At 36.5% G+C, this 15,732-nt stretch overlaps 1 protein-coding gene across 1 annotated transcript in view; it reads right to left on the minus strand.

The window, feature by feature from the left end:
- The window catches only part of PLXDC2 (plexin domain containing 2), a 257,062-nt gene that overhangs the window by 15,988 nt on the left and 225,342 nt on the right, over positions 1 to 15,732 (minus strand). The window contains exons 12-13 of the mRNA XM_058805010.1: positions 14,980 to 15,018; positions 2,095 to 2,255 (exon numbers count right to left, since the gene is read on the minus strand). Coding sequence (XP_058660993.1) covers positions 2,095 to 2,255; positions 14,980 to 15,018 — 200 coding nt within the window. The remainder of the gene's footprint in view (positions 1 to 2,094; positions 2,256 to 14,979; positions 15,019 to 15,732) is intronic.

Raw genomic sequence — 15,732 nt, forward strand, 5'->3', positions numbered from 1 at the left:
TTTCTTTGAAAATTAAATTATTAAACTTATTAAAAGCAATTTGATTTCTGGAATGGATTAAATTGCTCTGTTCTAGACTTACGATGCCAAAAATAGTTTAAAAGTTTTGAAATTTGTGTAAGCATTCTGAGGTAGTCATCCCCTATTTCATCCCTTGCGATTTTCCCCACTACATCAGTGTTTGCACCACTCACAGGAAAAGGCCACCCCTTCATGACTAGTACTTTTTACAATTCTTGCTAATGCTGGTCCTTCACAAGTACCACATTTATCCTAGTAACCAATAGAGAATGAAGGTTATACCTTGTTTTGAATAAATTTTATCTTGACTGATTTCTCCTTTCTTTTATACAGGAAGTTTTATGTTTTTCTATTTGTTCTAAATGACTACATTGCTTGCTGAAAGACATGTTAGCTGTGATTAATAATAGATTAATAGATTGATTAATGGCACCTAAGGATTAGATTCAGTGGAATGAGTTTAACAACACTGATTAAGGCATCTCTGTTTGCATGATGAGTATGCTATCAATGAAAGAAATAAATTAACATGCCCTTTCTATGTTTAAAACAGACAAACAAACAAAAATTGTGTATTGGAATTTGGAATTCTTCTCTTGTTGAAAAGTAGTGTTGCCATTTACTTAGCCTTTTCTATCACACCATGACAGATAAGAAACTTGCTTTTAGTAGAGTGAAAGAATAGAAACTCAATCCATATAAATTTAATCTGTGTGTGAAAAAAAGAAAGGGACAAAACCTTCCCTTTCATACAAGGACTTCAGTGGAATTTTGTTTGTCTATATCAACAGTGAACTGGCTTGAAATGCTGCGTTAACATGAGAGAAAACTATGTGTTATTACATGGATTCTGTTCCCTGATGGTTAGCACAGTTACATTATTAGAACAGGAATACTGATAAACAATTCATTCTGATTTCTGTCACTACAATTCCATCTAAGAAGAATATTTATTATAATACGATGTTAAAGATGAATCATTCTGTTCATGTTCATGTCTCACTTCAATTCTCATTGCTGTCACTAACAATAAATATCTACATTTTCCTGGTCCAGGCTTTTACCTAAGCAATCCCTAAGGTATGTCCCTAGTGACACTTCCAGTGGTTTTGCATCTTCACTGTTGTCCAACAGTAAGTCTCTGAGCTCTTCATATGAGAGGAATACCACAAATGGGGGGTTCTGAACAGTCACCCCTTTCTTTCATGTTCAGCAAATCTGTACTTATCACAAGGCAGGGGGATGTTGAGGAGTTAAAGAAAATAAACCACACAGAGGTGTAGGAATTCATGGGTTTTTGTGGACACAAAAGCCTATGGAGATTCTCCTTTCTCATATTTTTGTCTACAGCAGAACTGAACTGACTAAACGTCAGCATCTGCAATGTAGATATCTGCACCTAAGGTAGCTATCTGTATTTGAGGGAGAAAAATGTCAATTTATCTAATCCTAAAGGGGATGTCTCAAACAGGTAAGATGAATCATGGTCTAAAAGAGTCTGTTTCTACACTAATACAAAGAGCAGAAGAAATGATAGATGTTAAAAATTACATGAAAATATTTTCCACACTCAAGACAAAGTGTAAAAAGTTTCCTTTAAATGGTGTAAAGAACAGCTAATACAAATTTCCAGCTAAAAGCGAACTAGAAGTCGCTTCTGTAGAATTAAGAATGAACACTTTTTTCCTCCCTCCACAGTAAAATTATAGAAAAATTATATGTCCTGAAATAAAGTGACAGTGCACAGGAAAGGTAATGGAAAAAGGAGGAAAATGTTGTGAGGAAAATGAAGGACAGGAAAGAGAAGTAGTGTGGTATCTGACATATATCTCTTAGATATATGTCCTGTCTACAAGCAAAAGAAGTAATAGCAATGGTAAGCTAAAGGAGCAGAGTGACAAGCATGCTAAGAACAAAACAAAATTCCCTGCTAAGAGAGCTCCTTTTCTTCAAGGATTACACACTGAACAAGAAGACACTTTTTGATTCAGTTAAGAAAGATCTATTTTGGAGTCTCCAAATACCCCAGCCAAGAGACAGGACTAGTGACACAGAGTGTTGCTCTTGTCTTACCTCTATAAAGAAGAGACTAGCTGCTGATGTTGGATGATGGTACATGTAGACAGTCACGAGGATGGCTGCAGCCACAACGAGCACCAGCACCAGGATGCCGACAATTAACCCGGCGTGAAGCGTTCCGCCTTTCTTCTCTGCCGCGCTGTCGTCTGTCGAAGCTGCACAAAGAGCACACTTCTTAGAACTGTAACTTATGCCTGACCCATTCCATTATGGCACAGATGGCAACTGAGCATTTGCTTTTTGTGTGTTACATGTACCTCATTTTCTACAGCCCAAGTTGGAAAAAGATATTAGATGTCTCTTTTCTACCACCAGGTACTCTCATAATCTTAATGAAGAGACTTTCACATGTTTTACTGATTCTAATAAGATAAATTATATTAATATCTTTTCTTTTGAACTTAAAATGGACAGTCTGGAGTTCCTAATTGTCTTTATAATACAGTTTGCTTTGATTTTCTTTTAAAATTATTTCAATTATCCCACAGAGAAAAAAGTACTAATTGAATACATTTTGAACATTTTATTTTTCTTTAAATATTCCAGTTGAGACATGCCACAAACCCTTGTGAGGTCTAGGTATTAAACACATTCTGAAAGCCTTATTCATTAGCTTGTAGATGAGTTTGGAACTGATCCTTGCAACTGAATCAGACAGCCAAAAGTGCAACAGATGGATGCAAATATCCTGCAATATTTTGATCTTGGTCTCAATAGTATGCTTGTCATACCAATAGTATCAATAGTCATACCAAAGTATTACAGAAGACCATTCATTTACTAAACTTGATACCAAGAAGCCACTCGTGCTATGCTCCTGTCAGGATACAAGAGGGTTGTCTGTGTCACAAGCAACTTGTCAGCAATGCTTCCAAAATAAGTGACTGAAAGCCTCTCAATAACAGTGTAACCTGTGGGGGAAAAGTTTCTCAATATATCAACCAACACCTGTAGAACTGGTTGTTCTTCATCATACTCTTGCACACAAGAATTGCTGTTCTGCCCACTTCTGCAGGCAAAAGAGCCATTCAGAAGTCCTAGGTTTAGGAAACACCAGTAGAGCATTGGTAATTTGACTTCACAAACTTCCATCATTCTGCTACATGTTTCTCACCCAGAGGATTCCTGGGCTCCTCAGGGAGGTGCTTACAGCACCAAGCCTGACAGAGTATAAGAAGCATTTGGACAATGCTCTCAGGCACATGGTGTGACACTTGGGAGTGGTTCAGTGCAGGGCCAGGAGTTGGACTCTGTGGTCTTTGTGGGTCCCTTCCAGCTCCGCATATTCGGTATGTCTGTGATATTCCAACTGCTTTCTGCTCTTCTGGAAATTCCTCCAATCACTTTCATGGGTTACTCCATACAACACCTGTCTGGTCTTGCTTATGAGAAATTTTCTTTCAGGCCCACTTTTAAATTTCCTGCCACCATGCTCGTTTGGCAAGCGGACTATAATGAAAATCATTGATATCTGCAACCATCCTTTTTGCTGTGCCATCCCCTTGAAATATTTGTTTGGTTGTCTTAGTGCTATGTTCTCTGAGGTCAGGGGCTCTCTTTTATTTTTTCTTTGAAGACAGATATGTGTTATGAGTATCACTTCAAACAAATCACTGTAATTGTTACTAAGAGGAACAACAACAACAATAGCAATAAATGTACATGGTCTTTTATCATTCATCTGATTTGAGTTGAACACTTCACTCTAAAGTTAAAATTGAGAATTGGAAAATATAGAAGAAAGGCATATTGATGCAGGTAGTGGTAAATGTCTTGCATGAGGGGCAATAAAAGACAAGAGGAACAGTTAATCTGAATGCTACAGCCCATACATCCATGTATGGCAGCATGTTTCTCTCCAGACTAAGGAAGGCTGCATGGTTGGTTACCCAGCAGATTGCACAGCACCATTGGAACAAAAGGGAGAAAAGGAAAATGAAGATGCATTATCTTAGCCAAGACATATATCTGACTATTACTCCATGTAATAGTTATGCATCTCTGGGGATAGAGAAGGAATTTTTGTCCGTATTTCCTCAATCTTGATTCAGTACAGTCAAAACCCCACAGTGTTGCTCTTTTCTGTCCCCTAAAGAGAGCGACACTTTGTGGAGTAAAGAACTGAGTAACAGAATCGGAAGATAAAGCAAAAGAGCCCAATAGATTGGGAAGACAAACTAGCATGTAGGAAACATTAATGATTTTAATAAAAAATTGCAAGCATGATACCCACTCTGGTACAGCTGAATCCTACAGGTATCATGCTTTTTAAAAGGTCATGAGTATCTGTTCACACAGGAACTTCAGTTTTAATTGTACTGATTTTGGACATGAATTTTGAGTTTGTTTGAACAGGATCCAAAAATCAGGTCTCTCCCTGCTTAAATCCTACAAAGGGATTTACTTTGCTTTCTTAGAGCTTAGTTCATACAAATGTATAGGAGTTTTGAAATGGAAAAGTAGGTGTCAGCCTATGATTTGATTTGATTTGATTTGATTTGATTTGATTTGATTTGATTTTCACAATACATAGTGTGAACATTTCCAGGCAATTCTTTATACTGAAGTAGAGGAAAGGAGATATTACCTAGAGTGTGGAATTTCTATTTTTCAAATTTTCAAAATTTTCTTCTAAAGGGTCATTAAAATACCTTCTACTAGTTAGAGAACTATATAAAAAAGGATGCAAGATTCATGAAGACAGGAAAGAAAAGTGATCAAAAAAAAGATTCCTCTTCTTTTCAGACAGCAGAATCTTTTGCTTGACATAGCCATCAATATTCACTTCATTTGAGAACAGATGAATGTATAGAAACACCAGTCTTAGTTTCTGGTCATGCACTGTAACAATATTTAGTACTTGTACATATTTTTCAAATTTCCATACAAAAGGAAATTAAGCAACTGAAAGGCCATTAGAAAAGGCCTGTTTGGTCTACATCCTCTTGGTTGGACTGTTAATTCCCATGGATGAACAGTTTGTTCTGAGTCACCCTACTGAGAAGGAACTGTTCCTGCAAAGGAGCAGAGAATTCATAGCTTCTTTGTCTCAAAATTATCTTTTTGACAGTTTCATACTCTTTACTTTAATGTCATATTTGTGCATAAAAAAATACTTTGTCATGTACTCATTTTCAGGCTGATTTGCACTAAATGAGCAATTTGTATTGTTACTATGTTATGGTTGAAGGCATAACATCATATTCTGCATTTTAAAAAGTTCGGGACTTCAGCAAAGGTCCAACAACTCTATAAAGGTCATCCCTTTAATCCCTTTTGATCTGATATTTTCTCAGCTTTCAGCATCCAGCTTTGCAAACTAGAGCAGTCTCTTTGAAACAGCACAGGTGTCAACTGCCTGCCCAGATTTCTGCTAGTCAGGGGTGGAGCACTGTGCGGACATCAGTGCAGAATGCCAAATGCAAAAAAGAAAAAAAAAAGGAAACAAAAGAAATGCTTTCCTTAAATTACATCAAGTTTAAGTAACTTGTAATTTCCATAATAGAAATTCAGTCCATTGACCCCAGGGCTCAAATACTCATGAGAAATTGATTTCACTCTCTTTGCACAGAGACAATAAACAACTTTGTCAACACTGAAAATACTCTTTGCTGCAAAATCAACAGTCAGTTCTTTTAAAAAGCCACCAAGGGAAATAGATTAAAAAAAAAGGGACTTGGAAACTTTTTCAGGTGTAGAAGTCTTACTAAGATTATCACAGCATGTCTATTGTTCCAGGCAAGGCTATACCCATGGAAGGCTATTTGTTTTATGACCAGTCCTTTCCCAAAAGCAGTTTTCTCTATGGAACTTTCCCCAGACTTTCCTTTTCTTATGCTCAAGAAGCAATTGTTACATATAATATACTCTATATTTTTAATGTCTTCTCAAAATCTTAAATGTATTAGACTTTTAAGCTGAAGGAGTCTGTTAATATCTCCAAGGTCAGTCTGCTTCTCATAAGGTGCTGAATGACTGGATAGAAAGAGCAAGTAGCCTTTTTTCCCTAATATAAAGGCACAGAATCAGAACAAGAAATAGCTGTACTGATTCTGTAATGTTTAAAAAAATAAAAGTGAAAACACAATAAAAATGTCCCTATTGTTTCCATTAGAAACACATAAACTATAAAATCTTAGATTTAAAATAACTATTATGTCTCTAGTTACACTTGGGCTAGCTTCTTTTGGTGTAGGAAAACAAAAAAAACTCTCAAGGAATGAACATTGAAAATCTTATTTTGCCATGGCACACAGGACTGTGATGTAGACTTTAACAGAACAAAGACACAAACTGAAACTGCTTTTGTGTTTACAAACTGCTGCTTGCTCTTTGTAAACACATTCGGGGTACATTGGCAACATGATTTTTCTTATAACTGCATAATAACTCTTGAGGTCTGTAAAATAATGAAATGCATTGTTTTTTACTATCTAATTTTAAAGTTTACAAAAAGTTTCTACTGTGATAGTTTTATACATGAGAAAATGAAATTGTGATACATACAATCACACCTCTTATGATATGAGATACAAAAGAGTTCAATTTCCAGAGATTATGGTCTCTGTCTGTGAGAACAGATATACAAAATATTTTACAGGAAAAATGAGGAAAAATAGATGAACTTCTGGTACTTCCTGGCTAGAAAATTTCCTTTATATAGAGTGATGTGGAACAAAAGGTGAATGACAGACAGAAATGCAGAATTTCATTGCAGACTTGGAAAATAAAATTTTGCTTTTCCCTCCAAAAAAGGCATTCCTTTTTGCTCTTGAATTTTGATCAGATGGCAAAAGACCATCTGGAAAAAAACCCATTCGATTTGAACCTCCAATTCAAACTCACTTTTATGCACATGAATCATTAAGGGATAAAACACAATACCTTATTTGACCGTCCTGACTGACACACAAAGCCAGGGATGTAGATGATTTAAACAGCAACAATCAGCCTGAATATGATAACTCAGTCCCAAACTTGGTTCTTTTCTCCCCTCTTTTTGGCAGAAGAATGCATTTTCTCCTTTTTGGTTAGCAAAAGAGCAGAAACCTTCTCTTGCTTCATGTTCTGGGGCAACTATAGATCAAGTTCACTCACCAGCCCTCCACCCTATTACATATATATTTTCTAGCCTGGAAACTGTGACACTCCTGTTTGTATGACAGTGGGTTTGAGTTAACAGGCTCCTGCCAAGAGGGAGAACATAATGTTTAGGACAGCTGAGCACAGTCTTACAGGTACAGTGAGCTCAACAGAGTCACCAGATTTTCCCTCTCTTCTGGGCCTCCATTTACATCTGGAATATGAATCTACCAGGAGACTTCTTGCTTTATGAGGCAGGTATATGGTTCTTCACACACAAGTTTTTTCCCTGTACATAACACAGATTCCTGAAAAGATGATTAATGGTGTGTGGGAGAGAATAAGGGAATGTGCAGTTGGAAGGATTCTCCAGAGACTCAAGGGAATTCCCATAAAAATTTTCTCTCTACCTCTTTTAGGAACAGCATGCTCTGGAGTTCTCAACCTATTCACAGTAATGGAGTGTGATTTTTTTGATTTGTGGGTTCAATCCCTTAGCATTTGTTAACATTTTGAGGTTAAGCCATAGCTTTACTGGTTTCAGGATGATTTATTAAGTTATAGCTCAGCTAATGCTTTAAAAATTGATTTTCAATTGCATGTAAGGAATGAAAGGTGGTCTCTGAGTGAGAATATTATGAACTATAACACACAAAATCAGAATTCAGTATCTGGCTTCACTATCAATTTTCTGTAGGAGCCAGGGCAACTCAGTAAGTCTCTCCAAGACTGTTCAACTGCTTAGTGTAGTAAATTGATGAGAGTCCATTACAATCAAATCCCTCTGTTTATAGGATGACAGTACTCTAAATATGTTAGCTAAGGGCTTTCATTCTTTTGCTCTAAAATATCACCTAATGCTACAACATTTGTCATCTGTATTAATTTTAGTATCAATTTTAGTTTGATCTGGTAGAGACCATGTAAACCATTACAATACTAAGGTAGCATCAAACAGTTGCCATCATGAAGCTCAGTAAGAGCCATGAAGGACCACTCCATTTTTCTGTAAAAGCAGCTGATTCAAGTTCCGATGAAAAAAAAAAAGTTAGCTATTTATAAGAATTCCAATTCTGTCACCCCATTGACTCTTCTTAACCCTACTGAAAGCAAACACAAGACAATAAGGTAAAGCAGGCTGTTCCTCTCGAATGCTGTGTCTAATGCCTGTAGAGTTACTCACCACAGTGCCCACCACATCTTTGGGACACAGAACAACTTCAGATATTTCAACTTCAATGCAAAATGCACAACTATATGACTTTCCTTCACCTGACCATAATTTTTGCCATTCTTTACAGTGGCCATGCACACTGATGTCAAAGATGAGTGAGCAGAGAAGATTGGATAAGGCTACTAACTCCATGTAGAATAGGAAGTTAGAGATAGAAGATCACAGGATCGTTGTGTGCCCTAGCTGTCACATTGCCATAGCACTGTGACAGCAACAGGAGCAGATGATAAAACACTAAAGAAAGCAGCCTTTTCTTACAAGTTATCCCAGTTTTTTGTAGTCCTCCTTAAGATCTGCACTTAGAGCTATGTGGGGTTTTTCCATTAACCCTTTGATCTGGTACAAAGTCAGCAAAACGTAAATGTGTGACTAACAAAGTCAGCTGTGTGCCTTTACAACAAAGTCATGACAACTGTAAGAGTAGAATACCAAACATCATTTCGTATCTGTCTTAGAAAACCAAAGAGAAACAAAATTAGTACGCTAGATTTCAATATATGTTGAAGTGTCTACACACAGCTCCTCTGTTTTTTTGACATCATGCTTCTTCAATGTGATATATAACACTTAATATGATAAAAAATTCCCTCTTTTGCTCAAGGAGAAAGTGATAGTTTCTTTCTAGGGGTTATTTGGCAACAAAACTGGGATGTAGTGGAGACGCAAAAATTCTAGAAAGGGCACAACTCTCTTTTTATAAGAAACCTTTAAGTACAATTCAAAGTACCATGAAGCAAGTGGAAAATAATAGCTTATTTATGCAACCAATAAGAATAAATATTATTGATGTAATATTCTATTTTTTCAACCAGAATGGATGAGTTCAGCACTTTTCATTTGTACTTGCTTTAAAAAACATGCTTGTAGCCTACTGGCCACTGCATGTAATATGTAAGATATATTTCTTCCTGTGTCTGATGCATGAGGAAGTTGGGAATATTTATGTAAGAGGCTGTTGCTTTTCCAAGCTTGCGTTCTTGGCTTTGGCCCAATTATACCATACTGAACCCCAGCAAGGCTGTATAGGCTTTCCTTAAATCCCAGGTTTCACTGGGAAGAAAGAACTTGAATTACACTTGCCCATCATTTCGTGTTTCATACAGTAATATACTATGGTAGATCCCACACTTTTTGCTAAAAGCACTGCTTCCTATTCTGAGTGTTACAGCTGAATTTGCAGGAAACAGAGACCTGCATTTAGGGAAATTAGCTGGGTCTAAATTTCCACTTTGATCATACCAAAGACAAGAGAGAGTTCTAATTTTTATCAAGACCTGTCTCTAATGTGAGCTGAGAAGAGGCTGCTGAGAAATGAGAGAGGAGAAACAGCTTGGAAAAAGTTCAGCGAGAAATAGAGAGTAAATGAGATGTATTAGTATTTCTTAACCTATAATCTGTAGTGTGAAATCAAATGCAGGAACAATCCCTTACTTATTTGAGTTACATTTTATTTGTTCCTTTTGGAATATCTTTCCTACATTAATAAAAAAAAGGTAAAAAAAAATCAGATAACCTCTGTTTGCAGGGCTCTTTCTGGTTTATCTGATAATGAAGGTGATTATTTTTTCTTGAATCCATATATCTTCATATTTTTATCCTGTGAGTACATTTCTATCCATCACCACCTAATCCACTTCACTCTGGTCTGACACTTTTTTTTTCTTCTATTTGTAAGCCTTCATAGAAACCATTTCAAAACTTCTCTTTGGTAAGATTTTATTTATACAAATACAGCACATGGCATAGCACAGATAAAGTAAACTTTATGACCAGTTTTCTTCAAGGAAATTCTTGCTTCAGTAATTGTGAGAACCCTGCAAATTTAGGGGAACACCAGCATTTTTGAGTCAGTGGAACACACAGAAGTAAACATATAATTACATAATCCATTAACTAATCTCAATAAGATTTTTGCAATAATGATATAAACCTTAAATCCTCTTTTTTTTCATGACAAAAGACTGGGAAAAAAGTTCTAACTCTTGGCCTGCAGGTTTCTGAACAGGAATGGAAACAAAACACATGAGCTAGGACAAACTGAAGATAATCGAAGGAAACCTTGGGTGCCTACAAGATGCCACTCTTAGTATGTAATTTAGATTTTACTCTGTATCTTGTAGAGTTAGGCACCCCATATAGTAACATATGCCAGCCTGGGCACTCCTTTTAGCATGACATTTAATTACTTTCTCTTGCCATTGGCTAGGAGAAAGGCCTAAAAAACAGCTTGTGGACTCCTGGCTAACACCAGATGAGATGAAGCATCTGGAAGGTCATTTCCTGTGGCTAGGCTAAGTTCTTTCAGTAAAAAACAAGCCATATCTTGTCAATCTTATCTTATACAAAGTCTGCTTTAAAACAGTTTTAAGCTCCCACAAAAGGTTATGTTTATAATTTTTTGATTTATTGTGTTTTACTTTAAAATTGGGGAAGACTCAGTGACTTATTAAGCTGAGTCACTTGGTTTTGGATTGTGTGGTCATAATAACTTCCTCTATGAAAAAAATATTTGTTTTGCCTGAAAAGCTGGCATATTTCTTTGGTGACATATATCTAATTTTCTAAATCATTTAGCAACTTAACATATTAGAAAGAAAAAAGTTACATGACTCGTGTCAGGTATTAGATGGTGTTTTATGTCTTGCAACTGGAGTTCAGGGTACACAAGAAAAAAAGGACTACATTTTCTCTATAATTGAAATTAGGAAGACAGATGACTTATGGAAGCTAGTTTCCAGACATAGGACACAATTGGAAAAAACAGTCTTGAGTAAGTTTATCACTGTATATAAAGTATATAAAAGTACTCTTTTTCCAAAACTTTGTCTACATTTTGGTCATTTGTAACTGAGTTTCCTAATCTCTCAAAATAAAATTAAGCCCTCTGTAGCGCGAACGTTAATCCTGTTAGTACATTCCTGTTAGTTGTATCTAGATCATCTTTGAAAATGTCCAAAGTGAAAAAAACATGATACTGACATTTCCTAGAACTACATATGCTGGGATGAACTTGTTAACAAATAAATTAAACAGCTTTTTTTCCTTCAACAGTTTTTTTTTTTTTTTCACAGCTTTCCTTTTTTTGAAACAGAAATTTCTGTATGAAATTGATTCACCTTGAGGAAAGAAAAGTGAGGCATTTGCCTGATACCTGCTGTCCAAAAGACATAGACTTTTCTTTCGAGTTTTAAAGCTGAAGGACTGTGAAGGACTCATGACAATCTAATCATCAAGACAAAGTGTCTAAAAATGTCAAATAAAATCTCTAGATGTGCTGGCCAATCATCTAAATCATCCACCAGAGAGTTCTCAACAAGAAAATATTGCATTACAGGATAGCCATGGCCAATTGTTCACAGTTTTTATGAAAAATTAGGCTTTTAAAATGTTTAGTCAGTTGTGTTAAATTTTAAGAAAATGAAAAAGCAACTGAATCTGAAATTAATAACAAAAAAATGGTACATTTTTAGTGCTGGACATCTCTTAGAACTTATAAAATGCTTGTCATCTTAAGGACAACCAAGATATAACAAAAATTGTGATGGCATGCCACCTGTGTTTTAAAACAGTCTAGGCATGCATTTGTCATGTCTGTAAAGAAAGAGGGCAGACAGAAGAAACAAAGCCAAGCAAATTTGAAAAGTACATTAAGATATGCCACAAAACTGTGGCTGCATTACTGTACAGTCGCAAAAGATTTTCTCATATAATTAAAAGGTCAAAGCAGTATGAACAGAACAAAAAATTAAATTTATAACAATTTATAAATTTATAAGGTTTGGTTTCAAACGTTTCTAGACAGAGGTGAAATGTAGAATTTCTATGGAATCCTTTTGTTCTACCTAACCAGATATCGACTGCTATCACCCAAGGATACATCAAACTATAGGCAATCATTGATCCAATATGGCTTTGGTTTTCCATTATAAAGGGCTCCCTTTCATTAGAGTTTTAAAAGATTTAGTGTGAGAAAGTAAAGACCCTGTATTCATGAGCTGGAATAATCTACTCTTTATGAAAGGCTGACAAACCACAGAGAATCAAAGAATGTGCCTGCGGCTACAGAGGTTTTATCTGAGTCTAATCTAGGGGACACTAGAAAATTCAATGTATAATTGAAGATTCATCAAAAAGAGCTTCTCAGATTCAAAGATACATTTACTGTGTGAATGAGAAATCCTGGAGTGTTGCTTTGCTTTTGTATTGTTTGAAGTAATTTTTTTTTTTTTTAATTTCAAGAATAAAAGGAAAGCTCAAGTAAAATGAGTAATCTCATCAGGTGTTGGTTTGTCCTCCTAAAATGCAGCAGCTTTCTCTGTGGAAATGAACTTTCTATATATAGCCAATGCTTCAAACCCTACACCTCACCTACCAAGTAGGCCACAGCCATCTACAATTTGCTCCAGGATTCAACACTTTTACATAGTTTTTCTTTTCAGATCTTGGGCACAAAACAAACAAGTGAGAAAACAATCCCGCTGCAATTCCCAAACTGAAAGAAATATGGATGTGTTTTCTAAACCCCACTTTTGGAATAATTTTTTATATAACAGCATAGTTTGAGCTTTGTATGAGATGCTCATGATGAAGAGCTGCCTGTTCCTGGGTCAGCCACCTGCCACATAGCGTTGGCTCACAGGGCAGAGTGTGGGCACTTTTCAGCCAGGATCACACCTCCAGTTCAGAGCAGACGTGCAACAGGAGAGACAATGAAGGGCTGACTATTGACCTCTAAGAGCACTGAAGCACTTTTCACAATAAAATAAGAAGCAATTTGATTTCAAGAGAGAGAGAGAGAAAGTTTCGGGGACATTTCCATAGACAAAATGCTTAAAAGTACCACATTGAGTTTACAGATCACTTTATTCTAAGGGATCACTTATGCCTCAAAGTAATGTCAAAAACACCACTGCCAAAAAATGGACAATTCAATGCCCAATACAGCATGGGACCAGCCCTGCTGTTGTTGGTGACAGCAAAATAACAGAGGTGAGACTGGCAAGGAAGAGGATGAGAACTGCCCCCGTGGAGTGAACAGATCTCTAGTTTGAGTGAAGGAGAAAATAATGGCTGAATATGACTGAAAAACAAATGGCAGGGAAAGAGACCAACAAGCTAAGTGGCATCTGCACTCTGTGTTTTTTCAAAACTTGAATAATTCTCTGTGAGGGTCCTGAGAAACTGCTATATCTCAGCTGTTCTGAAGTGCTGTATGCAATCTCTCTGCCCATGATGTTGGGGTGCCCATGTAAGCTCAGGTCCAAAGCCATGCTATGTTGCAGATGAACCTATATTCAATCCCATCTCTGATCTTGTGGCCTGGACCAGCACTAAAGATAGCTTGTCTCCAGTCCTGTCCATGGACTGGGCTGCCTTGGATTGGACTTCATCCCTTTGCTGTTGCAGAATTCCTGTGTAGACGTGGTTTATAATCTCCCCTTCTCTAGGACCACTGATGGGAGATGCTCTCTCTGGTCCTTTCCTGAGCTGTCTGTTGGCATCTGTGCCCCTTTGCTCCCTTCTTTGCCAGCCTGGCTTCCTGCCTTGTCCCTGGGTCTGCCTCATTACTGCAGACTCAGCTGATGGTCACTAGACCAGGGTTGACCCCTGTAGCTTCCCTGAGCTGCTGGGATTGCCCTGTGCCCTGCCTGTGCCTGCTGCCACACTTGGCTGCTTGTTCCCTTGACCCATGAGAGAAACTTCATGTTCCCTGCTTGGAAAGGCAATCAGAGCCAATAATATTCCCCTTAATATCAGTGGTAATGTGATTTATTTAAATTTGCTCAGCAAATCTTCCTCTGCTTTGATAGACCATTCTGAAGCCTTCAGAAGTTAACCCAAATCTTCCTTTTCACCTCAGCTAGCTCTCCTTTGAAAATGAGCACAGGTGCAGGCGACATCTGACAACTCAGTCCTATTCTACTAGGGGAATGCTCATCCACTTCAAAGGCAGAAGGAAAAATCTCAGGTCTCAGTCCTTGAACTCACAAAGAAGATTACAAAAGTAGTCCCCTGCAGAGCCTCATTTAACAGGGGCCTTTATGGCAAAGGTGATCTTATTAACTTAAACAGGGAATGTGCTTGGAGAATGTGCAGGATCTCTGCTAGTACAGACGTAGATATAAAATGGGTATGCTTATTAACAAAATGTCATGTCATGATACACTACTGTGAATGACTTTATAGCACAATATTATTATTTAGAACTAGCACCATATACTCTTAAAACAGTTAAATAAAACTGCATTATTATAGTTAATAACTGTATTAATACTGCATTACTAGTCAATAATTATATTAATACAATTAAAGTTTGTTTAATATGTCCATAATTGAACAAGCTCTTTAATTACAGAAAGCTAAAGAGAATTGTAAATATTTAGTTTCCTAAGCAGTTCCTAAGTTTATTTGCCCTACTTATCTTCCACACAGATGTGGGATGCTGGAGTCCCTTGAGAGTCTAGTAAAAACTATTTCTACAATCAGATTTTGATTAATAAAGTTCAGTGAAGTATAATTTGACAAAATACTGACACTATTTACAGACAAAAAAAAAATCTTACCTCCATTATCTTTTAGGTGCAGTGCTATCTTGGTGTCATCTATAAAGGAAATTCAAAGTTAGTTGAAGGAAAAAGCATTTTTTTAGGCCATGATTCACTTTAGCAATAGGTTTCTAATGATAAATACATTCCACAACAAGAAAATTATTTAGTCCTCAACTTGATGAGAGCTAGATTGTGGTTTTCCTTACACTGAACACTACACTTTCTTACCACTAAAAAAACCCCTACTTACAAGAGTGTTAAAGTATTCAGGAGCATTCAAAACACTAGCAAATAAGGGTATGAGAGCTTGTGTCATAATGTTTTTCAATAATTCATATATATTACATATTCACACATAGCTTGAGCATTCTATCATTGAAGGACTATATGAACCAACATATGTCAACAAAGTAAGACAATGACTTATTTTCTTTTTGAAGAATCTTGGAAAAGTCTACTAATACCAAACCATATTTACTTCCTTTTACTAAACCCTATTTACTTATTCCTCTTCTTCTTGTGAATTTTAATGAACAGAATTCCAGAAAATATTCCTTTTAATGCAGTCCAAATGCTGCACTGACATTTTCTAAACTAACCGGTCTTTCCTATCAGTAGATTCCCACCTTGAAACGTCTTCAGCTCAGATTTTCCTGTCACAGGCTATTTGGAAAATCTCTACTTAGTTCTTTTTCTTGTGTTAACATACAATTTCAACAAACACACACACACACACACACACACACACATTTTATAGATGATCTTTGA

The sequence above is a fragment of the Ammospiza caudacuta genome, chromosome 1 (assembly GCF_027887145.1).
Source record: "Ammospiza caudacuta isolate bAmmCau1 chromosome 1, bAmmCau1.pri, whole genome shotgun sequence".
NCBI classification, from domain to species: Eukaryota; Metazoa; Chordata; class Aves; order Passeriformes; family Passerellidae; genus Ammospiza; species Ammospiza caudacuta.